Source organism: Typopeltis vanoorti, chromosome 16, assembly GCF_054136105.1.
Source record: "Typopeltis vanoorti isolate ZY-2024b chromosome 16, IOZ_Tvanoo_1.0, whole genome shotgun sequence".
In the NCBI taxonomy this organism is placed as follows: Eukaryota; Metazoa; Arthropoda; class Arachnida; order Uropygi; family Thelyphonidae; genus Typopeltis; species Typopeltis vanoorti.
In genome coordinates this window covers 113,094,028-113,112,169 of record NC_143564.1, presented here as the reverse complement: position 1 = coordinate 113,112,169, position 18,142 = coordinate 113,094,028, and the positions used below count along the sequence as shown (strand labels likewise).

Genomic DNA, 18,142 nt, shown 5'->3' with positions numbered 1-18,142 from the left:
ACAAGGAGTGATGAGAGCTTGGTCAACCTTTACTACAAGTTGCCTCAGTCCTGAAGATACTTCAGGTGCAAACTTTATAAGTTGCCAAATGCAACTTATATGAAATTATGGGAGACAAAAGTCTCCCATAATGCAAAGCACATCCTGAAGATACTTCAGGCACAAACTTTATTTGCTTACACTTGGATAAAGGATTAAACTAAATTTATTATAGTCTAACCAAGTAGGAAAAAACTTCCAACATCTTTCTCTAAATCCAGAGTAATTTAATAATAAGGTGGTACAATTTTTGGCAACTCATATAAGTAAATATGACTTCTCCATTGCTTCTGCCTTAGTAGCACCATTTCTGGGTCTGGCTCCCACTGACGAGACCTCAATAAAGGTCGAAACTGGTCTGGGTAGTGGCCTTTCCCTTAATTCATAGCATTATACATGTTCGCAAGAAGATGTGCTTTGCATTATGGGAGATACTGAGACAAGGAGTGATGAGAGCTTGGTCAACCTTTACTACAAGTTGCCTCAGTCCTGAAGATACTTCAGGTGCAAACTTTATAAATTGCCAAATGCAACTTATATGAAATTATGGGAGACAAAAGTCTCCCATAATGCAAAGCACATCCTGAAGATACTTCAGGCGCAAACTTTGTTTGCTTACACTTGGATAAAGGATTAAACTAAATTTATTATAGTCTAACCAAGTGGGAAAAAACTTCCAACATCTTTCTCTAAATCCAGAGTAATTTAATAAGGTGGTACATTTTTTGGCAACTCATATAAGTAAATATGACTTCTCCATTGCTTCTGCCTTAGTAGCACCATTTCTGGGTCTGGCTCCCACTGACGAGACCTCAATAAAGGTCGAAACTGGTCTGGGTAGTGGCTTTTCCCTTAATTCATAGCATTATACATCTTCGCAAGAAGATGTGCTTTGCATTATGGGAGATACTGAGACAAGTAGTGATGAGAGCTTGGTTCACCTTTATCACTAGTTGCCTCAGTCCTGAAGATACTTCAGGCACAAACTTTGTATGCTTACACTTGAATAAAGGATTAAACTAAATTTATTACAGTCTGACCAAGTGGGGAAAAACTTCCAGAATACTTTGCTTTAGAAAATTTCCTGAAAATAGCATTGCATCTTTGGAGTTTGGTTGTGACTTTTCGGTAATTTATTATAGAGAGTGTTTGCTATAGTGAGAGTTGATTTTAAAGAAATTTCAATATATCATAAATTATTTCTAATGAAGTAAAGGGGATAGTTAATTTATCAGATATTGAAACCAATTTAAAATCAAGTTGCTTATGAATCTATAGCAAATATATATGTTCCACAGAAATAATTTACTTACAGTGAATTTTCTTTAGTATAGAATTATGCCTTTGAGTTTTGGGTAGAACTTCTCCATAGTCTGTTATGATGAAAGTTTTTTTATAATGGTGTTTGTTATAGAGAAAGTGGCTTAATAGGGCCATTATCAGTAGAAATATATATAGGGGATATATAATATATATAGAAATATATATATTATATATACTGATAATATATATATATATATATATATTATCAGTAGAAATATATATATATTATATATATATAATACCTTTATGGATTTAAATTTCTCTTATTTTACCTTTATTTGCAACTTGAATTAAATATAATAATTTTTTCCCCTTTTCTAGTCTGCTCATGTTGGTATAGGAATAAGTGGTGTAGAAGGACTTCAGGCAGCTTGTGCTTCAGATTACTCCATTGCTCAGGTATGCTTCACTCTTCCTTGAAACTCTATAATGATAATGTTCATTCAGTATTCAGTGATATAATGGAAATTAAATGCATATATATTGGAAATGGTGTCCACTTCAGTATATGTATGACAAATAATCATCATCAAATTCCTGCAATGTACCCTCAAGGGGTGTACAGGATATGATAGTACTACATGAAAAAAATTTTACATCATTACAAACTTCCCATCTACAATTTTCCTACAAATCAGTCTGTTACTTGTCAAGACTCTCCAATATTATCAGATCTTATATTTCTGTCGTCTAAGGCACTTTGTACTGTATCAATCCACCTATATCTTGGTCTTCCTCTGGGTCGTTTTCCTGCCAACCTGGCAGAGAACACTTGTTTTGCTAATCTTTCTTCATCCATTCTGTTTAAGTGATCATACCACCTGAGATTAGCTCTGCTAACGCATTTCTGGATGCTGACAATGTCAAGTTCTTTCCTAATATCCTCGTTTTTAATATGATATTGCCATTGATGCCATCTGTTCACGCCTCTAATCTTTCTCAGGACTCTCATATCTGCAGTCTCTAGTTTTTGGTCAAGTGTTTTACTTCTGACCCAGCTCTCAGATCCACAAGTTAAAACTGGTTTGAACACTGTCTTGTATAGAGCTAATTTAGTGTTCCGACTAATTTCTTTCTTATTCCATATGAATTTATTCAATTGACTTCCCACCATACCAGCTTTCCTGATTCTGTTGTCTGTTTCTATATTTAATTTACCATCTCCACTAAAAATTGTGCCTAAGTAGCTGAAATGTTTTACTTGTTTTATAGGAATTTTTTACAGGTTCTCCATTCACAACACAGTTGATATTTTCAAGGATTCTGCCTATTTTCATTGTCTTTATCTTTTTATTGCTGACCTTCATACCATATCTATTACAACAGTTATTCAATTTAGTCGGAGAATCTTGCAGACTAGTAGCGGATTTATTTAGAAGTATAACATGATCCGCATAAAGCAAAGAGCTGACATTAACATCTCCAATTTTGATATGTTTAATACCACTTTCCTTCATAATGTGATCTATATAAATAATGAATAACAGAGAGGATAATGTTCATCCTTGTCTCACACCAGATTTAACATTAAACCACCTTCCTGTACTTCCTTCAATTCTAACTGCTGATGTACAACTCAAATAAAGACTAAGTATTGCTTGATATAATGCCCCATTGACACCAATATAACTGTAGCGTACTGAATAGCTTCTCTCTTGGTACCTTGTCATATGCCTTTTCCAAATTGACAAAACTCAAATACAGATCTTTGTTATATTCCCATGCTTTCTCGACTATTTGTCATAAAGTGAAGATCTGGTCCTGACAGCCTCTATTTGGCCTGAATCCAGCTCATTCTTCACCAAGCTTTTCTTCCACAATTCTTCTCAACCGTTTCTCAAGTATACTTGCATAGATCTTGCCAGGAACACTCAGTAGGGAAATTACTCTGTAATTCTCACATTCAGTTTTATTTCCCTTTTTATATATTGGTACTATGAGAGCTCTACTCCAGTCATCGGGAATTCGTCCCTCTGTCCATGCTTTCTGAACTATGCAGTGCGGCCACTGTAAGACTTTTATACCACCATACTTCAGCATTTCTGGTCGAATATCATCTACTCCTGCTTCCTTTCCACATTTTAAGCCTTTGATGGCTTTTTCTACTTCAAGTATGGATATGTATTCCTAATTACCTGTGGAGTGTTTCTTACCACTGTGCTATCACTGCTTGTTTCATTTAGCAATATTTCAAGCTAATTACTCCATACTTTAACGATATCTTTTTCTCCTGTTTTCATGTCACCTTTATCATCTCTAACTCCTTTTACAGCACTCTTTCCTCCATTTCTAAGCTTCTTCAACAACCTCCTGAATATCTTACCACCTTCTTGATATTTATTTTCTGTGTTCTTGCCAAAGTCCTCCCATGACTTTTGTTTAGCTAGTTTTACACACTGTTTAGCATTCTTGCATTTGTCTCTGTATTCTCTAATAGCACAAGGTGACTTATTTGCCAGGAACGTTTGATATGCCTTCTTTTTTTCCTTCACTGCCTCTTTAACTTCCTATGTCCACCATGGAGTTCTGATTTTTCTATCCTTGCAGACAACTTCACCACATGCCTTTCTAGCTGAATCAATCAGGGCTTTCTTCAAGGCTTGCCACTGAATCTCCAAGATTTGATTCCTGTTCTCAAACTCTTTCATTTTTTCTTCAATAATCTTTGTGTATTTTAGTCTACAGTTCACATATGAGAGCTGATAAACTTTTATTCACTTTAAAACTTTCTTACATATCATTCTTTTCAATATGGAATTCAATTTTATCCTGCTCAAGACTAAATAGTGATCACTTCCAATTTCAAATCCTCTGTACACTCTGGTGTCCTGCACCAGGAAGTAAACATCACTATCAACAATAACATAGTCAGTGAGACTTTTCTTATTCCTTGCCTCTTCTCTCCATGTGAATGTATGCACATTTTTATGTTGGAATATGGTGTTAGTAATAACCAGTCCATGTCCTCAGCAGAAATCTAACAGATATTTGCCATTATTATTAGCTTTGCTCTTTTCTCCAAATTTTCCCAAAATATTTTTGCATGTCTGACAATCATTTCCTACTCTGCTATTTAGATCCCCAACAAGGACCAACTTTTCCTTTTTCATTGTGTCAGTTGCTTTTTCTAAAGCCTCAAAAAATTCCTCCACTTCTACCTTAGTAGAACCTTCTGTGGGACCATAGACACAAATAAGTCTCATTGTCCAGTTCCCCATTCTCATATTGGCCCACATTACTCTACTTGAGACTGACTGCCATTCAAGAAGATTAGCCTCGTATTTTGTGTTGAATACAATGGCTACTCCTTCTTTTCCTTGATTGTCATTGCCTGAATATGACATTTTGTATTTATTGCTCAGAAAGATCTCACCAGTTTTGGTCTTTTCTGTTTCAGTCATCCTATAATGTCTATCTGGTACTTATCTAATTCCTCAGCTAGCTCCATTTCTTTGCCATTCAGGCTTCTTATGTTGATAGTGCCGATCTTTAACTCTGGTGATGTTGAGTTAGGGTGTATTTTCAGATTTGTTCCAGTGGCTGAATTTTCGCTGTTCACCCTGGTTCCCTGCCGAAAACAACTGGGGCCTTGTTTAACCGGGCGATGCTCCAGCCATCTTGAAATTTTGTCATGTTGTACCATCATTTTTGATTTTGGTTTAACCAATAAGAATACAATTCGGTCGGCTAAATCCCAAATTCTCAGCCCATCCTCGTTCGTTCAGTATCCAAGTAGATACCCAACAGGGTGCATCATGAGAAGGTGAGGATTGGACATTAGGTCAGAAGCCCTGGTCGGTTCTCTGCATTCCTTTAAAGGCTGTGTGGAGGTCTCCTCTCAGCTTTGACCCTTATCCACCCATATGACAAATAATTAAGGTATAATTTGTAATAGTCTCATGCCACCACAGTTACATCGTATTTTTGAAAAAAATTAAGAAAATGGGTATAAAGTGAATTTTTTACAGTGACTATTTCGACTCTGTGATAACTGAATAGAAATAATGAGTGAGAAAAGAGAAAAATGTTTCTCTTTTCTCACAGAAAGCAGAAAAATGTTTCCTCAAACTAACCAATTGTATTTACCTTTTGAATGCAATCCGCTGGTCAAGTATCCAGCAAGTCAGCAAATCTTTCCTTTCGTTAAGCGATGTATTAATATTATCGCATTGCAACTGATGGGAATTCTGTGTTTCTATGGATTCATTGCAGACCTCTTTCTCTTCAGAAACTACACACAAACTGTCATTACAAACTCGTTTCACATTATCACTCTCATCCGAGATATTTTTCCATTTAAAGAAGGTACCAATGTACTTATCCAAAATAGAAATACCGTACTTACTTGCATATAACTCTCACCCCTGATTTTATTTTTGTAAAAAGAAATTAAGAAGTTCCACATATATCTCGCAAATAAAAAAAAAGCTGAAACACGTTCAGAGCAGGGCAATAAACAACACACCCTCCTTGTTGCAAGTCTAGCTGACCCTGCACGTGCAGAGTTAGCTAGACTTGCAACACTTGCAAGCACAAACTTGACTTGTTTGTCTGTTTGCTTACTTGGGAAATGGAGTAAAACCATTTTTAAAATAACTTGGTATCTTTAACATTTATTATACCCAAGGTAAAATACTTTCTACATATATATCTTTTCCTTTATGAATACCTGAGGAAGGTTATAAGCTGAAACTAGTAGTATTATTCTCGTTAAAATCTTTATAAGTTATCTCGGATTTTGAAGTCATTAAATCTATATTTTTTAATATATAGTGAATGCTGTTATGGCAGTTTCACATATTATTGGAATTTGGTTGAAGAGAGTTAGCATTCAACTCAACTGTCAGCTTGCTTTTCATGCAATTTCCGAAAAATATATAAATACTGTTGTTAACTCACAACACATTTTGTCTAAGTATTACTTAGCACTTCTGAAGATATATTGAGCCTTGGTTGAAGGAGGAAAACCTTCAACAATAAAAATCAATAAACAACAAGCAATTGGTTGAAATGTGGTCATGTGGATAATACATGTTCACTTCAAATCTGACAAAACAGCAAGGGAAGGTGGAAACAATAAAACCATATGGTTTTTCACTTCATCCCTTTTTTTTTTATTACTCGTCATTTTGCCGCTACAAATTAAAATAGTGGCAGAATGTTCATTCCATGAACATTCTGCTGCTATTTTTTTTTTTTAATTATTCATTTTATTTTAATAATTTTTACTTATTCAATTTTAGTTTGTTTTGTTTGGATAATTGAAATATATAGATTTATTTGGTTAATTTAAGCCTGTGGACCACCTGTCCCATCGTCACGAATCACCTGTGGTCTGCGGACCATAGGTTGAGAAACACTGCTCTAGGGTTCTCTCACCTTATGTGACCCCTAATTCAAAAATAGTATAGAAATAGAAGACAAGATACAACATAAATAAAAAATGAATCTTAATTGGGAAAAATACTTTGGAAAATTTTCTAGTGTTTTTTTTTAACTTTTTCTTTAGGGTTTTTTAACTTTCTTTCTTTCTTTCTTTGTGTCAAAAGTAATGGAAAAAATCATCAATTCCCAACTCCTCCACTATCTTGAAGACATTCACCAAATAAATGACCGCCAGTATGGATTCCGCCACTGCCGATCAACAGGAGATCTACGCACATACGTCACCCATCTCTGGACAAATGCTATGGAGAGGTTTGGCAAATCTCAAATGATTGCACTAGATATCTCCAGAGCCTTTGCCCGGGTCTGGCACAAAGGCCTACTAGGCAAACTACCATCATTCGGTCTGACCTAGGACCTCTGTAGTTGGATTGCCAGTTTTCTGTCTGGACGCTCACTGTGTGTGATGGTGGATGGCTCCCTATCATCTCATCACTCAATTAATGCTGGGGTCCCACAAGGTTCTGTCCTTTCACCAACCCTCTTCCTGCTATATATCAATGACCTACTGCAATTGACGTCCAACCCAATACACAGTTTTGCAGACGACATCACACTACACTCCTTGCTTGCATTTGATAAGCCTTACCCTACACAACTCACCTCAACCTACAGAACATCACCACCCTCAACTCTGATCTCCAAAACATCATACAATAGGGTTCGGATAATCTCATAAATTTCAATGCCAATAAAACTCAGTTCTGTATTATTTCCCATAAAAAAAGAACCATTTTTTCCCAGTATCCTTTTTGACAATACCTAAATTTCCAGACAGTTGGAGATCTCTCTTCTTGGAATTATCCTCACATCAAACCTCTCCTGGCATAAACATATCCCAACCATTGCATCCTCAGCCTCAAAAAAACTAGGATTTCTCTTTCGCCCAAGGCGTTACTTCACCCCCGAACAGCTATTAACATTATACAATAATAAACATATCACAACCATTGCATCCTCAGCCTCAAAAAAACTAAGATTTCTCTTTCACCCAAGACGTTACTTCACCCTTGAACAGCTATTAACATTATACAAATCACAAATCCACCCGGCTATTGAATACTGCTCCCACATATGGGGTGGGGCCCCAAAAAGCTTTCTCAAAGTGCTCGACTCAATACTGAGGAGAGCAATTAGACTTATCAATGATCCATCCCTTACTAACACTCTCCCCGCACTTTCACACAGACATATTGTCTGTGCAGCATGTATATTCTACAGATATTTCCATGGAAAATGCTCATCTGAAATAACATCAGTAATTCCTCTGCTCAGTACTAAGCTCATTGAAACACATGCAGCTACTTCACAACATTCCTTCACTACATTAGAAACAAACAGGAAAAGTTTCTTTTCCTCTTCCTTCATCTCTGCTACTGCTGCACTGTGGAACAGTCTCCCACATGCTGTGTTTCTCAAGGAATACAATTTAAAGTCGTTTAAATCAAATGTAAACAAATTCCTCCTTTCCCAACCCACTACCCATACATGGTACTACTGTACTATAGGTAGACCAATCAACCTCCTGTGTATGAGCTCAACATTAAAAATAAATAAAAAAAATAAAATAAAATAAGCTGACGCTTTAGCGATGATTCTTGATTTTCACCTGCAAAAAAGAAATTCGTATTGTTAGTGATGGAAAAGTTAGCAGATTACTATAATCCTAATACAGTGGGTAGTTTTGGAAGGATCAATGCTTTACAGAAACATGCAAAATTGCCACATGAAACCATCAAAAATTGGTTAGCAATACAGCCTGCTTATGTGAGACATAAATCCATTAGAAGAAATTTTAAAGAGATCGAGGGAGATGGTGGAGTAGGACTTGAGGATGAAGAACTTGCATGTGGCTACAGCCCAAGACAGGATGTTGTGGAGGAGACTCACTACAAACAGTGACCCTACTTAAGTGGGAAAAACTCAGAAGAAGAAGTTATGGAAGACAAAGGATAAAGCATTGTTAGCATGTTACCCACATATGATAATAGCAAGTTGATGAGATGATTGGAAAAATGGCTGAGTTTTGCGAGGTAAAGGATGTGCAATGTCTGGTTAAACAAGGCGCCCGCTGTTTTTGTCAGGGAACCAGGGTGCACATTAAAAAGTCGACTACTGGAACAAACTTCAACTCAACAGGTTCTTTTCCAATTCTTCTGCAAGTTTGCTTTTCTTTACATTAATGCTTCTTATACTGGAATAAACCCAACATCAGAAGACCTGAAAATAGGAACTATCAGTATAAGAAGCATTAATGTAAAGAAAAGCAAACTTGCAGAAGAATTGGAAAAGAACCAGGTGGACATAATTGGCATTACTCAGACAAAGAAGATAAAAACAGGTGAGATCTTACTAAATAGTTATAGGATGTTATTTTCATGCAATAATGATCAAGGAAAGGAAGGAGTAGTGATAGTATACAATACCAAACATGAAGATAAACTTCATGATTGGATGGCAGTTTCAAGTATAATTATGTGGGCGAACTAAGCACCTTCATAGCGCAATTGGAAGAATGTTCGATTCTTGTCGCGACGGGAGGAATCTTTATCTGGACGATTTCAATTGAAGGTGAGTTAACCGATCTCATACGGAGGTAGCAGGGTTTTTCTCCCGGAAAGTCGGGTTTTTCATCCCGCATACAGACAATTCGGCCCTTCAGAACACACGCAATTTCCAGACAAAAAATACTGGTTGTGATGGTAGTGGAGGTGGACAGTAGATGGCGTTGATGGAGATGATTCGTAGTAGAGGTTTGATGTAGTGGTTGAGACAGTTATAGGTGTCCTCCCGCGATGAGTCTTCAGACTGCTTGGCGGTAACAGGAATAATAATAATAATAATAATAACTTTAAAATGGGGACATGGACAATAAAACTTGTTTGTGCTTATGGTCTCACAGAACGTTCTTCCAAGGAAGAAATGGAGGAATTTTTTGTCATTAGAACAGACAGCTGACATAAACAAAATGCAAAAAGTGGTCCTTGTTGGAGATCTGAACAGTAGAGTAGGAAATGAATCTCACCAAGCATATAGGAACATTTTGGGAAAATTTGGAGAAAAGGACAAAGCTAATAATAATGGTAAGTATTTACTGGACTTCTGCTCAGGACACAGGCTGGTCATTATTAACACAGGTGTACTTGAAAAGCATACTTGAAATGATGTTTGACCAGCAATGCCTGAGTATGGATGTATAAAAGTTTTGCATTCACTACACTGCCATCATTCAGGGGGTCAGGTCAGCAGGTCAAATTCCCAATAATTGGAGTAAAGCTCTCATAGTCATTTATAAAAAAGATAATAAAACTGAATGTGAGAATTACAGAGGAATTTCTCTACTAAGTGTTCTAAGTAAGATTTATGTAAGCATACTTGAAAAGAGGTTGAGAAAGATAGTGGAAGAGAAACTTGCAGAAGAATAAGCTGGGTTTGAGCCAAAGGAGTGTTAAGATCAGATTTTCACTTTAAGACAAATAGTTGAGAAATCATGGGAATATGAAGGCTATGTAGTTATTAAGTTTTGTAGATCTGGAAAAGGCATATGTGACAAAGTGCCCAGAGAAAAGCTTTTCAAAACACTACAATTATAGTATAGTGACGGCGACTCAATTTTAAAATTTGCGCTTGCCAAGGGAGTCACCACTTCTAGTTTCCTGAGAGCAAAAATTTAAAAAAATGACAAACTTAATTGAAAACCAAAAAAGAAAAGTAAAAGAGATGGTAGGCGCAAACTGTGTAGAAGATATGAATGCGAGTTTTTAGATGTGTGTTTGATGGCAGAAAAGACTTGTATAAGAAGAATGGGCTGCAGTTGAATACATTTGGCATCAAAAGCCTGGAGAAATTACTTCTTAGTATCAGACCTAATGCAGAGAGTCAGGGAAGCTAGATCATCAAGGGAGGAATGAGGAAAATGTGTGAAAGTTCAGCAGTGGTATGCAAATGTGATAAACATATGAATGTCTTAGAACATGGTTATATATGTGGTGAAGGGGTGGAAAAATATGCTTTGGGTTCAGACCTTATAAGTATGTCTGGGGAGGGAAAAGAGAAAATTCTAGAACAAGACCAAATAGATTGAATATCTAATTAAAGAATAGGCTAGGTGGTAATTTATTATGTCTATACACAAATGCCAGGAGCATTAGAAACAAAGAGGATTGAGTTCGTTGCTTTATTGAATATGATGTGGCCTGCGATTGTTGGCATTAGTGAAACCTCGCTATCAGAATCAGATATGGTAAGTGGGATCGAGTGTAATGGGTATATTATTTTTAGGAATGACAGAAGAGATAGTAGAGGAGGAGGAGTGCTACTTATGATATTGGATGACTTAAATCCAGTTAGAGTAGAAACAAGAAAACAATGATGATAAAAATGTCCCATGTAGTGGTGGTGAGTTTGAGTATCTAGTGTGGAGGTTAACAGAATGAAATATATGGTGGGTGTTGCTACAGACCTGGCAGCTCAGTTGTAGGGGACGAAGAAATACATCACCAATTTAGCCTCATGGGTACCAAACAAATGATCATTATGGGTGACTTTAATTTTCCAAACATTGATTGGGTAGAAGAGAAATTTCATAAGAAAGAAGAGGAATTTATTGAATTGTTGTGAGCCAACTTTCTCAAGCAGCACGTGAAAGAAGGAACTCAAGGTCAAAGAGTGTTTGATTTGCTCATATCGTCAGGTAAAATAGCGATATCAAGAATATCACTGTTTTACCAGCAATTGGTGACAGTGATCATGCTGTACTTTCTTGGTAAGTATCTAATTTTATTGATGCTCTGATTAAAACAGGTTACATGCTGAACTACAAAGCTGGAAATTATGATCAACTTAGGAGAAATACTATCGTTGGTCCCATGGTATCAGTTACTGTTGAAAGTTTTTCCGCTTGGTTATACTATAAATTAAATATTCCAAGAAATTATATACTTGATTTAATCCTTTATCCAAGTGTCAGCAAACAAGTTTGCACCTGAACTATTTTCAGGACTGGAGCAACTCATATATAGACGCTTATGACTTCACATAGTATCCTAAAATGCAAAGCACATATCCTTACGGGTATGTATAATGCTATGCATTCTGGGAAGGGTCACTATCCAGACCAGATGAGATCTCAGTAAAGGTTGAAACTGGTTGCTTTGCATTATAGGATACTAAGGCAAGTGATGTGAAGTCATAAGCTTCTATATAATAGCTAGTTGCCTTAGTCCTGAAAATAGTTCAGACACAAACTTCTTTGCTTATACTTGGATAAACGACTAAGTAAGTATATAATATCTTGGTATCTTTCATTTATGGTATCAGTTTCTGAATGGAAAAAATGTCAGTAATGCATGAGAATCTTTGAAAAAGTGCTTAAATCTAACCCAGGTCTTTCCAATCAGAGGGCTTCGCCTATACCAACTGATCTACAGAGGTGCTTCTTCATCCAGTGAAGAAGTAGTAGTGAGCTAAATGTTGTGTACACCAGGTTGATAGCTTTTAACAAAATGGACACTCATTAGTTGAATGCCACCTCATTTAGAAGAGTTAGAATTAATGGTTTTAACATATGTTCTTTCTTGCGGTGTTTTTTTTTTTTTTTTTTTTTTTTTTTTTTTTTTTTTTTTTTTTGTTCTAGGTGTTTTTCAGACCCATTTGTAAATTTTTAAAATTTGGAAATCACAGATAGGATGCTTGATACTCACTTGGTGGAGTTATACTGGAAGATGTGAAGGAAGCAAGGAATCCTGGGTAGATAGGGATTTTGAAGTGTAGAGAACATATTGCAAAGGTTATGAAGACATCTCAGATAATTGCTGCAATGTTGAGGCCACGAGAGATAAAAATGTCGTGGTCTCATTTTACTAAGTTTTGATTAGACCACATCTGGATTTCTGTGCTCAGATCTGGTCACTAGGATTTGAAGAGGATAAAATATCATTGGAAAGGGTACAGAGATGGATAATAAAAATGATATGAGAATTGTACGATGGTGATTATGAGGATAGACTGAGTGCAGGAAGACCGAAGAATTTGGTGGATAGAAGACAAAAGGGGAGTCAGGGTATGATTGAGACATTTAAACTGTTGAAGAGTCATCATATTAACAGTGAGATTTTTTCTATGGTAGAATGAGAGGAGGAACAAGGACAAATGACCATCCCTGGAAATTATAAAAGGAAGTAGAGAGTGAAATGGTGAGAAGTTTTTTGCATTAAAGTTTTAGGAGTGTGGAATGCATTGTCTTGAGGGTAGTGAAAGTGCAAATGGTAGATGAGTTTAAGGAGTAGTATAGTAAACTTTGTATTTACTGTTGTTGACTTTCCAAGATGAGTCTTGTGACTTCATAGAGTCACAAGACTCATCTTGTGATGACTAAATCTTCAAATTACACAGACCTGAAAAATTCGAGTCATGAAAAGTTGTCTGGAAACTATTAACTGTTCCTGATTTATTTTTGACTGCTGATTTCAAATATCTCTTCTATTTTTCTCTATCAGGTAAGGATTTTTCATAAAATGGATCTCAATATTACAGTAAAATAGCTTTAAATTGCATTATATTAATTAAAATAACAGTATTTAAAATTTTCCATAAACAATTTTGGAATGAAAGTATTAAAATTTTTTTTTAATTAAAGTAATTAAAGATTAATCTTTAGTACATTATATTTCATTGTGGTGCCTTTTTACTTTTCCTTCAAAGCTTCTTTTTGAATTTTTTCTGTGAAATTCTTTTCCCGTGTCGTCTCTGTGTAACATCCAGCAATAGTCCGCCATCATATTGACAGTCCACCTGCCCTGATACCTTCTTTCCATATCCTTGATGTCTTGGTGGAATCGCTCTCTCCTTGCTCTTCGCTGACAGATTCTCAGGAAAGTAGTCTAAATGAGAGTTGAGAAAGTGTGCTTTAAAGCTCATGGATCATCCCAAATCCTTGAATTTCTGTAGCATGTCTTCCACAATCATTTTATAGTTGGGGACCTTGTGATTTCCTAAAAATTTGGTCACCACCTCTTTCAAAGCTTTCCACGCTTCTTTTTCAACAGTTGCCATTTTTTCTTAAAACAGTTTATCCTTCATAAGTTTTCTGATGTCCAGACTAATAAAAATATCTTCTTTCAATTTTACTGTAGATAATCCTGGAAATTTTGCACAGATGTATTTAAAACACTCTCCTTCTTTCGACAAAGCCTTGACAAATTGCTTCATCAGTCCCAGCTTTATGTGAAGCGGGGATGAAAGGATTTTTTCCCGAACAAGTAAAGTTTCGTGTAACACATTTTTACTTCCAGGTTCTAATATGACTCTTTCTGGCCATTCCTTCTTGATCCAATGTTGCTCTTGATTCATAGATATGAATTTAAGATCACTGTAAATTGTCCATCCATGATCATTGTAAAACATTTAAAAACCGCAAACATATTTAATTAAATCTTCACACTAACTTAGAAAATATGCCACCTTTCAGAAATATGATAACCTTAGTAGTCAACGACTAAAGTTCAACTAAAGAATTGCATAAGAAAATGTGTGTGTGACAACAGGAAAGTCATCCGTTATCTCAGTGAATCAGATTCAAAGTAGCCACCTGCACTTTTATCTGTATTTCGCCTCCCTCTCCTATCTTAAGAATGAGAAGTTTGATGGAAATTTCTTTATTTACCATAAAAAGGCACTTCAATAAAGCTCTTATACAACTAATTAGCTGCAAATAAAGGAGAATGAAAATAAATACCAATGCGCTGAATTTAAATCCAAATACTATTAATAAAAATCATAAAATTGGAAATTGGGTAAAATTGATGGGTGATGGAATTTTTTTACTATTTATTCTGAACTCAGCACCTAAAAATCTATAAGTATCAATTATTAGTTCTCAGACTTTTCCATCATAGGCCTGTGTAATTAGTGAAGCAAAAATTGAAATAATTCAACAAAAAATTCCAAATGCTAAATATTAATAAAATCTATCCCGGAATAAACTTCATCCAGAATAAACTAGTGGAATTTATTCTCTCCACATTGTAGAATAAATTCTATTCAAATGGAAAGACAAAACAAATCTAATAGGTGTTTACTGATTTTAAAAAAATGCATCTGAAATGGCATATGGATAATAGACATTAATCACAACTATTTTCTTATGAATAATTTGAATAATACAGCTGAAGTCGCAAAAGAATTTAATAAGTATCTTGTTACTGGTCAGTCGTCTGGCCAGCTAATTCTTCTGTGGTTAAAAAAACTGCTGGATTGCCTATTTTTGCCTAATGACATATTCAGCAAGAATAAACTGATATCTTGAATTATTTCATGATTGTGATAAGCTTGTAGATAGAAATGGTGGTAAGCCATAGGCAAGATTACTTAGTGTGCTTTAAATCATCTTCAGTTATTTGCTGAAATTCAGAATTCTGTAAGTCAGTAACAAAGTTATGGACAAGGTAATGGAAAAATAATGAGGAATCATATAAAAGATAGCCTTAATAGAATTGTTTGTCAAATAGAGTGACCAAGGTGAAATAATATGTGACATGCCTGCTTACGTTTCTTGAAGATGAGGGAATAAGTCTAAAATAATTGTGATTTATTTGGATTTCAGCAAAACCTTTGATAGCATTCTGCATAAGAACATGTTGATTAAAATGAATAAGAATGATATTAATATCCAGTAAGAGACAGAGAGAGAGAAAATTAGCTGACAGAGACATTACAAATAGCATTTAGAGCGTTTTTTTAAGGTCAGTGTTAGGACTTAGTCATTTAATATATTATGTAAGTTCACATATTGAGAGTATAATTTCTCTGTAAATTTCTTAGATGAACTAGACAGTGTCTTCATCGAATGTTAATTTTTTTACCTGTTAATGTTTTTAGGTTTGAATTTTTTTTTTTTCCACATTTCTTGATTGTGAATGGCCTGTCTTTTGTCACGGGTTCTTCCTTGTTCTCTATTGATGCTTGTTTGAAACTGATCACATAGCAAGAGCTTCAGAGCCTCCGTAGCTCAGTCATTATAGATGAAGCCCTTTAGTCGGAAAGACCTGGGTTCGATTCCCATCAGTTACGTGATGGGAATTGAACCCAGGAATCTTTATCGTTATCTGATTTCTTTCGACTAATTGAGTTAGCTGGTCTCATATTGGGGGGAGGGGGTCACCTGGAGCCCAGATAAAATTGGGGGGTTGGGGAAAGCAATGGTGAACTACCCTGTAAAAATCTCACCAGGAATACTTTGTGGGCAATGCCTACAAAGTCACCTATGGTCAGAAACAACTGAAAGGGAAAATCAGTAAATCAGAGCTTAATGAATTATTACATATATTTTGTTCCTTTGGAATTGTGCATAAGTCAATATTATTTTTAAGAAAATAAATGTTAAGAGTAAAATTCTGTTTTGGCTGATGTCAAGAAGCTGAGTAGCATAGTCATTTGTTCAGATGTCTATTCTTTACAGAATATTCTTAAAATCTTCAAGGAACTAGGATTTCAGAATAAATACAAGTTACGTGTAATTTGGGAAGAAAGTGGTATTCAACAGACATTAATTGAATGGACAGGCCTTAGAAACAATTTATGAATATAAAGGATTGCGGTATTTTGGTTGATAGGGAATTGTATTGACAATACAAGTAGTTAAGCTCAGTAAATTGCAGGTTTAATTAAAATATGCTTCACTTGTGTCAGAAAGGAAATTATGATTCTTTTATGCAAGCCCCTGGATAATTGAGTATCTCACAAGTTTACTGACCCTGAATTTTAAAGGATGTAAAGAGAATTGAAGGCATTCATAGAAGATAATAGTTGCATTAGAAATATATGCACGTTAACACAAGAATATTAATTTTTTAATTTGCCAAATATTTCTATAGAAAAAAGAATTCAAGAGCATCAGTCATCAATTCAACACAACAAACCTGAGAAATCTGGATTAGCTCAGCATGGATTAGAAACAAGCCACAACATCCTTTGGTCCAAGACTCTGCTACAGAGATGTCGCTACAAATTTGAACGTTTATTTAAACAAAGTGTGGAGGCCTTACTTCAACATCCTAACTTGAATCGTAATGACTGTATATCTATATCAAAAATTTGGGAAAGTTTAATCAGGATAACACATTAATTTTTTTTTTTTTTTTGTAAATTTCTTATATTAGTCTAATTTTATTTAAGATTATTATGAATTTCTGAATTAATATCTTTAATTATGACTTTAAAAATGTTTACTCTTCTAATACTTAGCGATATGACATCACGCGGCTCATTCTATGTGTGAATGATCAATTGTTCGTATTCCACTTTGTTTTTTAAAACAGTTCCTATGTAGCCACTGAAAATGGTCTGTAATATTCAGACCAAAATATTTGGCAAATTAAACATTATTCTTGTGTTAACACGTGTATATATTTTTAATCATTATGTCACAAGTATCGTTAAAAAATATAATAGTTGCATGGAACAATTGTGTCATGATAGTTATAAGAATCATGTCAATTTGTTGGAGATGGAGAGGACATTTAATTTAGGTATATTAGTTGATTCAAGGGTATATAAGATACCATCAGAGGTATACTGTACTTGGTTATATCAGGTTCTGTTAAAAGACATAAAAAGATAGTAAAGAAGAGAGTTTGAACAAATGTGGCAAGTTTATTTTTACTATTAGAGTTGAAAATATGAAGAATGACCTTCAGAGCAGAAGCAGTGAGTTTATCTAACTTGAAAAAAGAATTAATTGTCGTGATTATCTAATATAGCACTATTGAATATGTCAGTATTGTTGTTATTATATGTTTTTTTTTTTATAATTATGTATGCAAAAGAAAAAAAGAATTTGAAAAAATACGAAGTAAAAGATATGCAAATATCCACAAACCAACCATGTGTGCATATATATATATATGTATGTATACACGTTGTGGTGAATCTTGTATTGGTTTTTTGGATACAGTGATTCAAGAACTTTCCAGAGATGCTTTCATTGGAGTAGTTGGCTTTTAAAGCAAGATCAAGCAGGACCTACCATTTAAAAAAATATATATAAAAAAATTATGTTAGTTTCTGGCTGAGGAGAAATGCTGTTGAATATTCGCATACATCTGTCATCCTTCTATAGAAGTCTGAAAGAAAGACATAAAAGAAATTACATCACAAGCAGTTGTCGCTGCCATTTCAAAGAATAAGTTAATTAGCCATTATGTTGCCATTAAAGCATACCATCCCTAGTTAGAAATTCCAAACAGACCTACATGTAGATGATCTGTCATCAGTGACTTGGTTGAAACATCATCTTCTTATTGAGTCCCTGAAGCAGCTGTCTTCAGAGCAGTCCCAG

The 18,142-nt window shown here is 35.0% G+C and overlaps 1 protein-coding gene across 1 annotated transcript in view; it reads left to right on the top strand.

Annotated features, from left to right (window-relative positions):
• The window catches only part of ATP8A (ATPase phospholipid transporting 8A1), a 1,088,708-nt gene that overhangs the window by 689,957 nt on the left and 380,609 nt on the right, over positions 1-18,142 (top strand). The window contains exon 29 of the mRNA XM_090406292.1: positions 1,684-1,761. Within this exon, the coding sequence (XP_090262418.1) occupies positions 1,684-1,761 (78 nt within the window). The remainder of the gene's footprint in view (positions 1-1,683; positions 1,762-18,142) is intronic.